The 17,956-nt window shown below is 36.5% G+C and overlaps 1 protein-coding gene across 4 annotated transcripts in view; it reads left to right on the top strand.

Annotated features, from left to right (window-relative positions):
• Window positions 1-17,956, top strand: part of LOC116417907 (cytosolic carboxypeptidase 1-like) — a 252,213-nt gene that overhangs the window by 133,509 nt on the left and 100,748 nt on the right. For all 4 annotated transcript variants that reach the window (XM_031933052.1, XM_031933053.1, XM_031933054.1 and 1 more), the window contains one exon: window positions 3,010-3,522. In XM_031933052.1, the coding sequence (XP_031788912.1) occupies window positions 3,010-3,522 (513 nt within the window). The remainder of the gene's footprint in view (window positions 1-3,009; window positions 3,523-17,956) is intronic.

Genomic DNA, 17,956 nt, shown 5'->3' on the forward strand with positions numbered 1-17,956 from the left:
TGACTTAACAAATTTTGTTCAACACATACCTGCTAGATAGCAATCCAGTTGAGAGTCCTCCAAGATGATGTTATTGGAAAGTGCGATGGATGGTCAGCTTCTTAAATCTGCTCTCCGTTTGTGAACCTGCAACTACAAATATATTGTAAACAAAAACTGTAAATTTATACGATGGGAATCTATGGCAAATAAAAAGGAAATGTTGAGAGTCGTCCAGTTGATGTTGCTGGAGACTGATGAACTGTCAGCTTTTCACTCGCAGCTGATAAGGCTGGGCTTTCCTGTACAGCCGCCTGGACAGGCCTTCTATGCTGTTGCTACCCTCGATGATAACTTCTGCTTTTCCAGTGACTACATGAAGGTGATCCAACGTAGTTTAATTGATTTCCCTCTAAAAAACACGATACCCAAAGAGGAAGTTTTCACATGATTGCAGGAATGTAAGCCAACATTTTCTTGAAGACCAAGATATTTGTCTGCTGCACCATACATTTTATTTTTTCCAAAAAGCTGCTTCCTATGGTCAGCCTCTTCCCACCGCATGTTCAAGTTTGTTGGCCGATGTTCAATTACTGCTACAACTTTGTACTGACCCTGCTAAATAAACAAATTACTTGAAGTAAACAATTTTATAGAATAATTCAAATGCAATGTCCTAACAATCAATCTCTGTTTTAATTTTGATTAAATATGACTGAGATTGATTGTGAGGTTAGGTCAAAGTATACATACTCATGGTTATGTTTTTGAAGACTCCGAACTGCACAAAACTCATGAGAATACTGCACTAGAGTTAATAACTGCACTACACACATAGTTTTCGTTTTATAACTCTTGTAAATATGTTTATTTAAACTTCTACTGCTGCTCCAATTTGTACTACTGCGCGGTGCTAGAGTAAACGTAGACTGCTGCAGAAGACACATCTCCAAATATGATGGCGTCTGCTTTGCATCCTTGCTCCGAAACGGGATATTGTATTAAAAAAATTACTTAATTTCTGAACAACAAAATGCATTGCAACATCATCGCTGTTTTTTATAAGTTACATTGCAAACAAACAGCGCAGTGTACTGAAAAATTGCAGGCAAATTGTCACTTCAACATGTCCCGCAATTTGTCGGCACGCGTGCTGACAATTTGCCTGCTTACAGTGCGCCTGACAAAAGCTGGCCGCAAAATGACGGCAATATGACGGCAAACGCGCCGAGCAACGGTTGCGCTGATGTTGCTCAGCATGCGATGTTTTCTGGGTATATATATATATATATATATATATATATATATATATATATATATATATATATATATATATATATATATATATATATATAGAAGAAATAATTATATATATATATATATATATATATATATATAATTCTTTCTTCTCTAGCAACTGTGTAGTACGACTTCAGAGGCAATACGTCACCTGAAGGGCAACTATATGCAACTTTTTGTCAAATGGAACACTCTAGAGACATTACGTCTCAGGAGAAAGTTCCAGTTAAGATGAGTAACTCAAACAGAAATACGTCTGTTTAAGTGAAAATCCTTCTTAAATGAATGCAAACATAAATTCTTTTCGGGTATAATAGCGTTGGCTACAATACGTTAGTCAGGGACGAAATACTTTGAAATCGCTTTGCATCTTTACCTTCTTATAGTATATTATTGTTTGAGTAAAAACCTTAAAATAAAATACAAACACAAAATTTACTGTCAGCGATATTAGTCTTGGCTACAATATCTTATCCAAGTACAAAATAGTAAGAACTAATAACACATAAATAAAATTCTAAATAAGAAGAGATTCAAATACCATGACATCCCGGACCACTAAATAAAAATATTCAAGTAGAGTTCAGTCCGAGCGTTTCGACTGCTGGAGAGGATTCGGACTGCGTTTCCGTTAGAATGTCGAGACAAGGTGTACGACGTGCTCTGCCTCGTCTTGCGTGATCCGAGCGAAATTTGTAAGGGAAGCACCGGAGGAACCTAGAGAAGCACTTCCTGTGTTCCGAGGGCAAACGCTACCCGACGTCCGGTCAGCGAATCGTCCAGAGTGAGAAACGCGAGTCACGTCGTGAACTCTTTGTATCAAACGTAAGTCTGTGCGTCAGACAAGTCGCCATAGGCCGACGCTCGCTGCCATCAAGTGATCGGCTCGACTTGTGCAGATTATCGCATCGCCTCTCGCCTTGATAGGCCGAAACTTATTACTGTAACGTTTTTGGGTTAATTGCACGCGTCGCATTCAGCGACGGGTTTGAAAAATAGAGTTACTGGTCGTAATGACGTTTTCACTTTTGTAATTCCACACAATGAATATCTTTTGCTCCTATTACTCCGTTGTTTTATTCCAACTTGCATGCACCCGTTTCTTTTCGACTAAGAACGGAATGGTGTGCTTCCGCACACCACGCATTTGTATTCCGGGATTTATCCGGCAGCACAGCACGAGAAGAAGCATTATACCAGCGGCTAATGTCCGCTGCCCTCCTAAGCCACACCGAGGGATAGCCGGCCGCGGTATCATAACGATATAGTTGCATTGAACAGCATTTGCGCGAATAACGCGTATCGACTTGGTGACACGGTGTCGTCTCCGCGGCGCCGTGCAGCTAGATAAACGCCCCGTTACAACAGAAATTCGATGAGTGATAAATAGAGTGATTTATCGAGTCATAAATGGCACTAAAATGTCACGTGATAAATCAGTCGATTAATAATTCAATAAATCACTCGAAAAATCACGTGATACTCGAGTGATTTTTTGTGCCAGGGTAAGCATAGTAAACTATTTATGCTAGATACGGTAGGTGTAACATAAGTGCAGATTCATACGACCCAGTAATCTAAATAAAAGACTATTTTACTTCCTTAGTACATGGTATACTATGATAAAATATAAACCTTATGCTAAATAAGCTGTAACTTTAAACCTTAGTTATAATTTTTTTTATGTTGTAAATAAATATTCGTAATCTAATAAATTAAAAATTATTTTAGGTTGGTCTTAGAGAGTACGAGCTCATTCTAACACCAGATGTTAATAGCAGTACACAACATCAGTGGTTTTATTTTGAAGTTTCAAACATGGAAACTAATTATAAATATACGTTCAACATTGTAAATTGTAAGAAAATAAATTCTCAATTTAATTTTGGTATGAAACCTGTTATATTTAGTGTAATAGATGCGTTAAAAGGTCGAATTGGTTGGACTAGAAGTGGCCAAGACATATGTTACTATCAAAATAACTACTGTATGCAAGGACAAAAAAAAAATTATTTCACTACATCGTTCACCATCAATTTTCCTCACTCAGAAGATATTTGTTATATCGCCTACCATTACCCCTACACCTACAGTCAACTTATGGTAGATATTAATAGATGGGCACGTTCAATAAATCCTTGTGAAATATATTTACGTGTCGATAAATTATGTGATACTCTGAACGGGAACGAGAATCCTCTTCTTACAATTACCGCACCGGAATCTACTAAAAATCCAATAAATGTAAGTCTCTTAAGTTTTTTTAAAATAAAAGTATTTTACTATTTTTAAGCATGATCGAGAGAAGGAAATGCATTATAGTTCTGTGTGCAAACAATTTGTGAGACGCGCAAAAAGGAAGAATTTGACTCTGTATCCCTAATTATTTTAGTAAATGGGCAATGTACGGAAATTTTTAACTTCAAAGTAAAAGTCAGTTAGGTTAATAAATGGGTTCCCCAAAAGTATTATTTAACGATGGTACCTCAGGGGATCTAGTATCAGATGGTACTTGCGCAGAGCTTGCTCTACTTACGCCAGATGAACATACATACACCATGCATACATCTATAAAAAATACATTCATAAATACTTCTATACAAACTCTTAAAGTGATTGTGAAGGAATATAGGTTAGAATTGATAAATAAAAAAATGCGTAATATAAGTTTAATTTTTTAGTTTATTGACAAAATAATTTCAGTACAATAATGATAGAGGTAGTTATTAGTAAATCTCAGAATCTCTTGTAACCTTGATGCTCTGGAATGGACTTTGTGTTAATAGAATATTTCTTCCAGTATTTTTCCACTGTTCACTTTTATTAGTAGGAATAGAACAAAGTTCTTCGCGATACGTATTACATTGTTTATCATCTTGCACTCTTCTAGCGCTATTATCCTCCTTGAGAGGTGTGTACGGAATGCTATTTCGATTTATTTTGAGATCTATCCTAACTGTGGTTTAAGATAATACTGATTCGATTGTTTGTTTCTGCAAGCTTTATATAGTTTCATACAAGTTTCTTAATATCACTGCTTATAGAATTATGCTTGACAATGCGATCATGTAGAATTAGACGTACGTCTACAGCCGCCTGTTTGAGTGACTCGTTTTGTTTTGAGCAGTCGATAACTATGAGTAGAGCATTTGTAATGTATTCTTCTTTACTTAAAAGGGAATCTATTACAATTCTATCAGAATAATACGCATTCTGAAAATTAGCATACATATCGTAAAGCATGGCAACTGATTGTTTAAAATATCAAGATTCAGATTTCCATACGGATAGCTCTGAGAGTTGAGGAAAAGTTTGACATAACTAATATCACAATGATCAAAATGACTAACATTTTGACTTCATACACCTTTCCTCCTTGTTTGATAACCGAGAATGATAAAACGTGGTTTTTCCAGCTGATTCGATGTTTTCACAGTCCATACATGTTGCGTGGTCGTTGAAAGTACTGGATACTCATACAACTCCCATGAACGAAAGCTCATCAAAATCGTTATATTTTTTTGAATATAGTTAAATAGTTGTATTTTTCGTCGGTCCGACAGCACAAGGTAGGGCATAAGCCACTCTATACGATTGATCTCGATTTTGAAATCTTCATATGTCGGTCTCCCGTCTACCATTAAAGCCTTTAGCAAAACAACATTTAAATAATTTCTCGATCTTGTGAGAATAAGTTCATGCTTAACGTTTACAACGATTTTGCGATAGTCTTCAGCTAAACCAAAAATCATTGATAGAGGAACTGTCACATCAAAGTTTCCATTATTATCAGCTATATTTCCCACGTCAGCAATAAGTGTCCAGCCAGAATTTTCAAGATACTTTAGTTGGGTAGGTGAGAAAGATGTGTAACCTTTCATCAGGGTTGTAGCAGCAAAGTTCTTACATCGATCAATCTCTATAGCATTAATCTCATATCAAATTTCTCCAAAGAGATGACAATAAGCATTGTTCACAAAAAGGGTGTGTTGTACTGCTTGCCCATCCTGTTTAGTAATCTTTCCACAAATATCTAGAGAACTTTTTGATTGTAGAACACACGAATCTTGATGTTGTATAGCTATTCGAATTTCATCACTATTATTGAATGCAAGTGAGGTATAGGGTTGATGTGCATGAACCTCATACTGCGAGACAGATTTATCAAAGATGACTGGAGATTGTACATTAAGAACTGCCTCCATCTTTCTTATCAAGTATGTAATGACAGCAGCAACAGATAAACGTACAATTTATTTTTTCAATATTTTTCTCGCTTGAGGTCCTGTTTTTCCTCCACCACGCACTTTGAGACCGAGACTTTGTAGAAACTAACTGTTCTGACGTGTTAATCGTTTGATCACTCGTTGCTGACAGACCGTCTGACGACATACTGAGCTATTAATATAGCTTTTGTCAGCATAAAAAACAATACCTATTTCAATTGCTTTTTAAATGTAGACAAATGGTAATAATTTCACCTCAAAGATTAATCAAATCACCATCTTGATCTACTATGCGTAGTTGTAGGTGATCACTTTCACAGATATTGGTAAGTAAATTATTTGTTTAGGCACCTCGATTATCTTGTAGCCTGGTGGAACTACCAGGAAAAATTCATGTATTGTATAAACTTTCTGCTGATTTATGTATGCTCCTGTCGTAATATTACACTCAACTCGTAAAGCGTTTACTATGAGAATAGCTACTGGCAAATCTGAATCGTGACTTATATAGGGCTTTAAAAGTCTTGGAGTGAATCCTAGTAGACGACCAATCGAGTCAGTCGGTCGAAAATCTATTTCATGACTACACATAATAACACTTCGCAAAGTATTATTATTTGGCTTGATACTAACTTTTATACCTCGAGTATCGAGAATACCTTCCTGAGTTTGATCAATATCCTCAATTTCATAACTGCCAGTATTTTTTAGCAACTATTTTCATTCAGCAACTCAACAAGTCCTAGTCTGTATTGTTTGTCCAGATCCAGTTCTATTGGAGGAAAATAGTGTGTCTCGAGGATTGAAGAGGAGCCGGAAAGGCTTAGAGTTATCGACTCGACAACCATCTTGAGCAGACAAATTCAAATCGGTAGCTATTTTCTTCTTATAAAAACAGAAATTTTCCTTACGATTAAGCTGATTACAGAGAAATTTGAGACAGAAATGACCGCAGATAAAAGATGAAAATTCTTGATATCTCTGGTAATTGTACTTAAATTGAGATACTTTTCAGTAGTTCACAAGATCTCGAGGTGATTGTAAATCACCAAAACTGTCAAAGTAAACAACTTCTTTACCATTTTTTCGATAAGCTTTCCAGTGCGTGTCAGATTCACTTGCATCATCCAGATTTATGATTCCTGATTCTTTAGCTCGGCAGCCATTTGCAGGCAGAGCATTCCGCATAAAACTCCACATAAATTCATTATTTTCATTAATTTTGCATATTTGAGCAGATCAATGTCGGTGAGCGCACGTTTTAGCAGACTTGTTTCATCAAAGTTATTTTTTTCCCTGTACACTTTTCTTATTTCGTTTCAGCAAGATACCAAAACCTTTGCAATGAGGTTTCAAATATAGTCCTTTACCAAGTGTCAGAATTTCCATTATTTTATTATGTCTCTTTTGTTCTTCTATTTGTTTCTTAGCAGTGTTTGCTTTACTTATTGTTCGAGTGATTCCTGCAGCTGTTCCTGCAAGTGAGCTAACTGCACTAAGAACAGCAAAAAGTGGAATAAGTGCTGGAAGAAAGCCACCTACTTTGTTGGGAACTGGCAATATGCGTGGAACACTAACTTTACTTTTCCTACCGATATTTTTTACACGCTCACGAGCCATCTTCAGTGTTGACTTAATCGTAGAGCGAGTCATTGCCGTGAATGATTGATTTTGCTGCCGACTTGACCAAATTTTGTAGCGTAATCTTTCTCTTGGTTTTCTTGGCTTTGAGACATTTACCTCCTCTTTCTCTTCCTCCTCCTCCTCTAACACCCATACCAAGCTTTGATTTTAACTTTATGGTATTTGCCACTGCAAAAGCTGTTGCCCTCTCTTTCAAATCAGCGTCTCTAGATTTTACTCTTTTCCACGCCTTTTCTGCTGAAATCTTATCAGCTGCGTTTCTCTCCTGAATGTTGTCAGGATTTTTTGAGTAGGCAATATCGTGTTCCTTGCAAGCAGCGTCTACCCTGCTTTAAAAAGTTGATAGAAGTTAATAGAAATCGATAGGAATTTTTTTTCGACTTTGAGTCTAAGTTTTAATACCATTTTTCGCAATAAAACTTGCGATAAAACGCGATAACATCGAGATAAGTCGATAAAATTTTATATGAAAAATCAGAATTAAAAGCTATAGACTCAATCTTCTTAAACTTCCATCGATTTCTATTGAATTTTTTTATATAGAATTTTATCGACTTATATCGATGTTATTGCGTTTCATCAAGTTCTAATGTAAAAAATGGTATTAAAAGTTAGACTCAAAGTCGATAAAAAATCTTATTGATTTCTATCAACTTCTATTAACTTTTTTTAGCAGGGTAAAGGATTGATTCCTGGATCACCACGAGCTGAACGTTTAGTAAGTTTAGTACCTGGACTACAGTACTGATAACCAGGCACATGAAGTTCAATGGCTAATTTGTTAATCAATTTATTCAATAAGCCTGAACCTCTTCTCTTTTGCATGATGCTAGCACTTAGCAATCTCATACTAACTTTGAAAAGCTATAAATGTTCGTATTTATTAGAGCTCGGGACATTTGTGATATGAAATAGAAGCATGATGGATCTTAAAAAGCAGTCAACAAAGTTACAAGTGATTAATTTTGATCTTTTGATGCAACAGATAAACAGCAGAATCGACATGGAAAATTATTACCCAGCAGTATAAGAGCAGTATTTTGTGGTCCATCCAATTGTGAAAAAATGAATGCTCTCTTATCTCTAATCACTCATCCTAATGGTCTAGCATTTAAAAATATTTACGTATACTCGAAATCTCTAAATCAGCCAAAATATACATTTTTAGAGCAACTTTTCAAGCCTTAGGTGGGAATTGAGTACTTACCCTTTAGTGAGCACGATCTTGTCTTATCACCTGATGAAGCTCGACCAAATTCACTTTTTGTTTTTGATGATAATGCTTGTGAAAAGCAGAATAATGTGGAAGCTTTTTACTGCATGGGGTAGACATAAAAGTGTAGATTGCTTTTATTTGTGCCAGTCGTATGCACAAGTACCGAAAAACTTAGTGCGTGATAATTGTTGGTAATTTTTTGACAAGATGATATGAATTTGAAACATGTTTACAACGATCACGTTAATACAGATATGACATATCAACGTTTCAAAGATATTTGCTTTAAATGCTGGAATGATGGCAATTATAGTTTTCTCGTCAGAGACAAAGATTGTCATATTAATGATGGCCGCTATAGAAAAGGTTTTGAATCAGTTTCTAATAAATATACAGAATACGGAAGAAATTTAATATTCAGTCATGAGACTCTAAATTATCAAGATGTCTGATTTTAATCAACAAACTGCAGTACTGCGTAAAGTTGAGAAAGCTCGAAACGCTGTGAAAAGAAAGTATAATTTATCAAAATTATATAAATTAAAAGTAGAAAAAATTTCGAACGATTAGTTCAAAGCGATTATGAAACCTCTAGAGAAGCTCATCCATGTAAGTAAAAGAAATTTATCACCGGCAGTAGTTAAAAAATAAAAAATAAAAAAGAAGATAAATTAGAGTGGATTAAAAAAAAAGATGAAGATGATGATGATCATGGTGGTGGTACTGGCGCTGGTGATGATGATGATGGCGACAGTGATAATGCAGACGATGATATCGCAGAATCAGCTTTTAAATCAGCTGTAGGCGATTCAGATATTTCGGATCAGGAAGAAACCATCACTAAAGATGATGCTGATGATTTTGATGATGAAAAAACTGATATTAGTGATAGTGTTAATAAAAACGTTCCGTTGTTGCTTAATGAACAAGTAAAAACCTTGGATACAGTATATGGGGTGCGAAAAATGCGGAATGGTGCGCTCATGATTGGAAATAGCCCTATGAATTTCGTAAACGAAAATAAGATTGTCATAGGTGATAAAGAGTATGAAAGAGCTTTAGGTTTAATTGAGTTATTATTTAAGAAATATCCTGATGATACTTTAATCACTGATAATGACAAGAAAAATTATGCTAGAATTTTAAAAGATACTAATGCACACAGAAAATAATATAATGCAGAGGAAGATTTTCGTGAAAATACAAGTAAGAAGTATACTAATTTTGTAAGTAAAATTCTCAAGATTGCTAAAAATGGAAAAGGACTTATGTCATATAAGATTGCTCGTAGAAATACTCATATCAATTATATTTATTAGGATGATCCAAACGAGCTTGTCGATCGTTTAAGATTACTTTTAGTTAAATCATCTACTGGGAGTAATAACCATATTAATGAAATACAAGAAGCTTCGTGAAACTGGAATTATTGTGTGATAATTTAGTATAAAAATGGGCATTGATGTGTTTGGACGTCGATTGGTCCACGCAGATGCATCTCGTGGACCTCCTGGACTAGGATTCAAGCTGACTAGTGACGGTAATTTTGATTTAGAGAATCGAAAACTGTGTAATGTCGCCGATGTTAAAGAGCAAGATGACGCTGTAAATTTTAAGTCTGTGAAAAAGTTGATCAAAAAAAGAAGTGACAAAATTGTTGAAGATTTTCAAGCTGTTGAGAGTGTGTTAAATAATAAAGTTGTGAATATTAAGTATGAATTTGTCAAGATTAATAATACACTATCAGATTGAGACGGCAGGCCCCGCCCGGGGTATAAGAGAGCAGCAATAGATAACTTGCCTAGCGTAGGCATTTTACCGGACGAGTGGCGCTAGTAGCCAAATGTAAATAGTCTACCTATGCGCTGGTAGATAACGTGCGTGCATGTAACACAGGAGAGAGGGAGCGGCTCGAGTATATAAGGAGACCCAGAGCCAGCAGCGAGCATTAATGATCTGGCTCTCAACTGAGTAACAAGCGAATATTAGTACTCGCTTCTTGCTCCGGTCTCCTCCATACTTAGTAGTCAATTAGCCCCAGGCTCTCAAAGGGTATGCGTGCAGTCTACTCCCTCTCCTGTAGGCTCTGAGATCCAGTATCGCTTATAAACATATATATCAAGTGAATAAACATTTGTTATTTATAAATCTATTATGTCTCACGTTCTTTTAGTTTCATCCACTCCCATTCCCCCTTCAGATGTGTCACCGGTTCAAAATGGCAGTACTCTGTGCTTAGGTGGGGCTATCTAATCAGAGACTCATGATGAGATGGTAGCACCTCACAAATCAGTCTAATAGATGCGTGGTTTACCTAAGTGTGCAGGACATACGTAGTGGATATACCCTACACATCTCCTCCAACACACGAGCAGCTCTCCTCTGGTGGGTCTACCTCTTCAGAAGATAGGAAAGGCTTTTGTCCACCCAATAGATATTACCGGGTGAATCAAAGTCTATTGTCGTTCTTCGGATGTGCTTGTCTTCTTGTTTACTAACCTCGGGTCTCGAATCCTTTGCGTTCGCGTTCTAACACATCGCGGACCGTTTCATTAGCGCCCGAACAAGGACCCGGATTTGTTATAATACGGGATATTGACCAAGGGAGATCACTGAAGCATTTTTCACATCGATTTACACATCGGAGATTAGAGGACTCTACCACGCTTAATGATTCCCCTTTTCCAGTTATCGCTCGCTGAGCAACAGATACACAAGCGCATCGATAATCTTTGCAAGGCAATCTGGGAATCGACCAAACGCAGCACACGGAACTTGGAATGCCTCCAAAACGTTGATCAGAATGTCAAGACCTGCCACAAAAATGTATTAAATCTCGATCGGGATCTGCGCGTCCTAGAAAAGGGATTTGATGAACTCATAGAAAAAGAGGCATAAACAATCAAACTAATCGAAAAACTATCGATGCAAACAGACAAAAAATTCCGAATCATAAACTTACGACTCGACTTATTCGACCAGGAGATATCTAAAATAACGGACGGAAGGAGTAAATTAACGATTCACGAGCCTACGTGCAGCTTGATGTAAGACACGGAAACGCCCCCCCCCCCCATCTATGTGGCAATCTCAATCATCAAAGTTTAAAAGGAAGTATATATAACCTCTAGATACATTTTTTCTCTTTTAATTACAGTCTATATGCCTTTCTCCAGCTTTGTCTGCGGTACAAAATACTTTTAAAAAATGTCGGTAACCACGGGTAAAACCCACAACAAACGATCTCTAACGATCCTAGAAGTAATCCAAAAATTACAAAACGAACATAACCCAGACAATGCGGAAAAAGAGCTAGAATGGAAAAATGCTGTAGTATACGAGCTTGCCACATTAGACAAAAAAAAGAGCACACTCGAGGAACGAGTAGAAAAATAAGAAACAATCAAGGCCTTCACTCGGAGAGCCATAAATACGTACGAGTCTTTTAAATACGAGTCAAGAACACAAACAGTTTGACACTATCGAGCGCGTAGACACTCTTGCCTTGACATTCGAAAAAATAAAAAGAGAGAGTGACAATAACAAGATCGATGTAGATAACTTGCGTCAAACCCATGACACAATGAAAAAGAGGCTTGAGACCGTCGAGTCAGATTATGATGCCCTCTCTGATCAACATAGTAAATTATAGTCAGATTTTAATGACATGCGCAAACTCATTGAAACTAAAGCATCCCAGACGGAACTATGCATGTGGATGTAAAAAATTATCGAGGCACAGGCAAGAGAGTCTACACAACTTGAAAAACTTATCAAAAATAACGGTGGCTTTTCGGAATCTACGCCTGACATTACTAAACGCATGAAAATAGCTACGCCGAAATTCAAAGGCCTAACGAGCGAAAGACACATAAAGTTCTTATCAGAACTAGACAATTATATTAAGTTGGTCAAACCAGAAGACCACGAGTTAAAATACGTAATATTTCAAGCCTTGGAAGGCGACGCGCATAACTGGTGGTATCGGCTTTGGAGCCGACAGCAGAGGTAGATTGTTTCGAAACGTTTTCAACACGCTTCACGGAACGCTACTGGAATAATCAAATTCAGAAAACGAATGGTCGAAAAGTAGAATTCGGTCAATACAGCCCTGGGCCCCAAAGCCGTGTCAGCTATGCCATCTATATGTTCGGTCTAGCCCGCGAGTTAGAACTAAATCTAGAAGAGCACGAGTTCGTCAAAAAGATCGCGGAATACTTTGACCGAGACATACGCTAGATGGTAACCGGGCACGAGATAAAATCGGTCAATAAATTTCTTGATATACTTGCCGATTACAAATAATCAGAACGCGCAAAACAAACAAAATAACTAGAATCAGAAACCCAGCAGAGTACCGGTTCGAGAAGAAGGCACCGGTAGATGAAGAGAGTCTTACGAATATATTGTATAATCAAAGCGAACATACAAAATTTTCTGTTATAAAGAATATTAGCAATTTACGCAATATTCTATCTAAAAAGAATATTGATTGAATATATATTGTTATTGGAAAGAAATAACATATTATTATTATTGAAATGACTCTCGACTACCTGGTATCCTGGACCTCTCTTATATTATAAAAATACATCAATATAAAATCAAATCTTTATTTGTGATCTGCTGTCAAAATTCAGACGCAGATCAGTAAATAATCATTGCTCTTCTCAAAAATTAAAATCTTATACGCGCACAAGACCAAGAAGAGTCGTGACCGTTTCAGGCTATACAATTGGTCAACTGAAGTCTTTACAATAACGCGAGTTTCACCCACAAAGTCCTACACTTATCATCTCAATGATTATCAAGACAAGCCAATAGCTGGAGGATAATACAAGGAAGAACTTCTCAAGACTAGATATCCTGATGTCTATCTGGTTGAGAAAGTTTTGAAGAAAAGTAGTAATAGACCTTATGTAAAATGGTTAGGTTTTGACAATAGTCACAATAGTTGGATAAATAAGAATGATATGCATAAAACACAAATAAATTTTAATTACTCTAAAATAGCTGTTTATTGTTAATTTATTTTACATTTCCTTTAATTTTTTCACAAGTACTAGCATTACAATTTCATTTGTTTGGACAATTCTTTGCCTAAAACGTTCCCGATCACGTGCTGCCTCCTCCTACTTTCCACATCGAGTTTCATGATGTGCAAGTCTCCATATGTACATCAAGTAAATGGTTGCCTTTTCCTTGAATTGTACACACTTCTTTTCGCTATAATCAAACATTTCTCAATTGAATTTTGTGTGTAACTATATGTAGTTATAATTTTAACTCACCCATTTTGCTGTATGTTGTAATGCCCCCAGGCAAGCGTATCAGTACTATTTTCTTGAAGGAATCTCTTGTTGTCATAAGGATTAAGAGCAAGATTTCTTTGTCTAATGGTCTCAACGTTATGAAGTTTTGATCTCATAGCATACTGTTCTCAACTCTGAATGCATGAATTTTTTAAACAGTCCAAGTAATCATTAAATTCAATGGTTTTCTTCACAACTGAAGCCTTAATACTCTTAATTTTTTTCATACTATCTTGATTATTTACGCGAGTACTATACATTTTGCCTCTTAATCCAACAAATTTAGTGAGAATCTTACCATTACACTCATCCTTAATGAGTCCAACAATTTTCTTATTAACACGCGGCATGATAAACATATTATCTACAGGATAATCTGATGTATCGAACATGTGAATATTTCTATTCATATCTCCATAAAAATCATCACATTTAATAGCATATATGATAATCATACATGTGCGTCTTGGAGAGATCTAGAACTGTAAGACCAACATATCTCCCATCATATTTACTCATGAGCTTGACTGAAACACGTTTCCTAACATTTTCTTAGTTTTACAAAATACTGCATTGTTCATCAACTTGAAAACATTTTTTTTTCAAATTCATTTTTCGCTAATGCTCGCAGACTGCTATTTAAATCTATGTATGACTTGAGCCAATGCAATTGTTTAAATTTTTAGAACTCTATGCATTTTAAGAAGTTGCAATCTGTTCGAGAAAGCCTGTTTTAGAGCTACATAGTGTATAACGTAAATTCTTTTAGGATGAAGTGTAGCTAAAAGTTTTTCTTGCTTAAAACCTGGAGGTTCGCATGTTTCGACAGAATGGTAAATCATTATGAGCATTATGTAGTTCACTAGGATAATAATCTAAATCAACCTCCAAAATATAACCATGTAAAGCATCTGATGCAATGCAAAACAAATTAAAATTTTCATAATTTTCAAGCCACTCAAATTCATCAAAGAGGAGATATTGTGAGAGGCTATGTCCATATAAATTATTTGCATCTAAATAAATTAAATACTGATTTTCCTTATTCTCATTATAATTCTCAAACAAGTATTTATGGTTAGCTGCTGCATAACGATTTGAGCACTGACTTAAACCACCTCTGATCCTTCGCTCTACAAACAGTACTATATCAATGTCTGTTAAAAGTTTCGATTTTACACCAGTATGTTTTAGCATTGCATTCCTAGAAAAACCTGAAGTAGTGTAGTAGTGAGCAGGATCAAGACTGTGAACTTTTATACTTTGATCTCAATAATTTTCAAAAACATCTGCTAACAACTAGACATCACTTTTTATATAGATATCAGAATAATTATCAAGTATTTGCAAGTCAAATGTATTCCACACATTTTGGGCATGTTCATAATCATGATCTGATATATGTAAATCATTGAGCACGCAGAAAAAACTTTTTTTTTCTGTTAATTTACATTCCTTTAACTTATCCCATAAACTTATATATTCATAGGGTAAAACACCTTTTCTCGTTAAAAGCTCAACTTGTTCTCTGCTGAGATCATTAAACTCTTTATTAACAATTTTGTAATCATCAAGATGACAACTTTTCGAACAAAGGCATGAATTGACACGAATCTAAAAACCTGAATTTGATATTACTATTTACCACGTGTTTTGTAAATAAAATGTTTTTTCCTTTGTAAGAGGAAGTAGTAGATCAATCTGCTCTGTGTGCATCATATCCACTTAAATTACAAAACACTACTAGTATGATTTTTGAATCTTGATAATTTAAATTACAGCTACTATGTGCTAATCCTTGATATTTTCCAGTAAGATGACAGTGATCGCGCACTTTGTCATTATCATTCAAAGATTTCTTGCAAATATGATACGTTTTTAAATTATAATAATCTGTTATTTCAGCTTGAGATAAAACTGACATAGGTACAGGATTTATGTATAAAGTACTTATTTGTTCTTCAATACATTTTAACTGTTTTTATTTTCTTATCCAAAAACATTCATTAAAATTGTAGTATTTTGCTTCTTAAAATTTGGTATCTTTTTTAATGATACCGGTAACTCAATACCTCTCATGTTTAATATATGTTCATATTTAATGTAATTGCTAAATCTATAAGGATGATTTTTGCGGTTTACAGGATGCAAGGTAGATAAAATAAATGATAAAATCTAATGAGAGAGAGAGAGAGAGAGAGAGAGAGAGAGAGAGAGAGAGAGATAGATAGAGAGAGAGAGAGAATCTTTATTTTGCTCAAAGCAAAAAACAATACAATTCGTTGAGATCACATAACACTGTGTCTTATACAAACTAACAAAAAGAGAATATAAAAATATAATTACAGCATTTTAGAAGGTAAAATTGTTTGTCCTACACAGATTAAAATAATACTTTAGTAAAAATACCATCACAAAAAATCATATTTAGTCATATTAAATATCACAATAAACCTTTCTAACTTTACGCTGTAGACGCGAGGTTTGGTCATAGACCTATCTGTATTGCACATTTAGTATCAGAGTACATAATACTGACAAAGTTTTACGGCCTATAGGCCGAGTCAGACTAGATTAAAAACGCAGCGACACAGGGTTTAGAGTCATCACGATTTGGTGGCCAGCAGATGTCGCCGCAGTGCCCCCTTGAAGGAGGCGAGGGATGGTAGAATTCGCAGGGTAGAAGGGAGAGAGTTCCAGAAACGAGCACCCTAGACCTGGAAGGCTCTAGCCCCGGTCTCGGTGTTCACAGTAGGTATGATTAGTTCCGGAGGAACTCCTCTGCTGGAGGGTCTCGGCTTGTATTTAACGAAAAATGAGGCCAAGTACCCAGGTTCACCGATTTGAATCACCTTGTATAATAAAATGACCTTAAAGTATACTATAGCCTTCTGGAATCGGTGCGTAGCCATTACAGACGTCTCCGGTAGGGACTAATATGTTCATACCTTCTAACCCCGAAGATGAATCTCACACAAGAATTGCTCAGTCTCTGTAACCGTATTCGTTGTTTGTTAGGCGCGTCCAGGATAGTCACAGTATAGTAGTCCAAGTGTGATTGTATGAGTGTCTCGTCTAGCCTTGTGCGGAAAGTCTCAGTGGTGCAGCCTCTGATAAACAGCAAGCTATATAGGGCTTTGTTGACTTTTTTCGTAATGGCATCTACTAGCTGTTTCCAAGTTAGTTTACAGTCTAATACAACACCAAGACTCACGACTGTTTCATCATTAACATTTCTTGTGGAACCAAAAGACTTAGTTTTGCTGGAGTTGAGTCGCAGATCGGAGCTCCCCGCCCAGTCAGAAACCAGCCACGCCGCTTCAGCCAATCGAGCCACGCCTTCCTGAAAATTATCTTTGCTGGTGTGTAGATAAATCTGAAGGTCGTCCGCGTAAAAAAGATGTTTAATTGTACTACCGTCAAGTATACTCTGTAGGTCGTTAACACAAAGACTGAATAGTAGGGATCCCAGGACAGATGCCTGTGGAACTTCCTGATTGGTTTCAAGCCATTCAGAGGTACCGTTCTTATTTGAAATTACGATCTGAGATCGCCCCGTAAATATGATTTGATCCACAGGAGAGCCGACCGTGAAAACGCCAGCCTATTCAGCTTAGATAGTAATTTGGAAGGTGAGATGGTGTCAAAAGATTTGCTGAAATCAAATAGCAGCATAATCGTCACCTTCTCCTTGTCAACGGCCATTCGTATGTCGTCGGTCAATTTTAGTAACGCTGTTTATGTACTGTGGTGTTTACGAAAACCGGGAAGGGATCCAATATTTTACTTTTATTAAGATACTCTGTATTCTGGATGTGAGCGATCTTCTCAAGTACCTTTGAGAGGAAGCAGAGCAGCGCAATTGGACGAAAGTCGGTGACATTGGAAGGAGCGCTGGTCTTCCTTAGAGCAATTAATTGTGCCTGCTTCCAGATACTCGGAAAGACTCTCTGAGCGAAGGAGCAGTTAAATAAATTAAGAATAAACTCGCCAATGATTGGGAGGGCCTTAACGACCACCCCGCATGGAACACCGTCGACACCCCTCGCTTGCGAGGAAAAGTGTGAAATAGCAAGGACGACGTCGCTCATATTGACTGGACTGAAGGTGAAGCCTTTCTCGCTTGCAAGTAAAATAGTGTCCATTACATTGTCTATGTTTTCGAGGGGTGATGCCGATATGCCCGCGAAGTGCTCCTTCAGCTTATCCGGCGTGAAATCGAAAAACTCCTCCTCCTTACGCTCAGGTAGGAGACCGAGATGACGCATTACCTTCCAAAT

This window comes from Nasonia vitripennis (genome assembly GCF_009193385.2).
Source record: "Nasonia vitripennis strain AsymCx chromosome 5 unlocalized genomic scaffold, Nvit_psr_1.1 chr5_random0005, whole genome shotgun sequence".
NCBI lineage: Eukaryota > Metazoa > Arthropoda > Insecta > Hymenoptera > Pteromalidae > Nasonia > Nasonia vitripennis.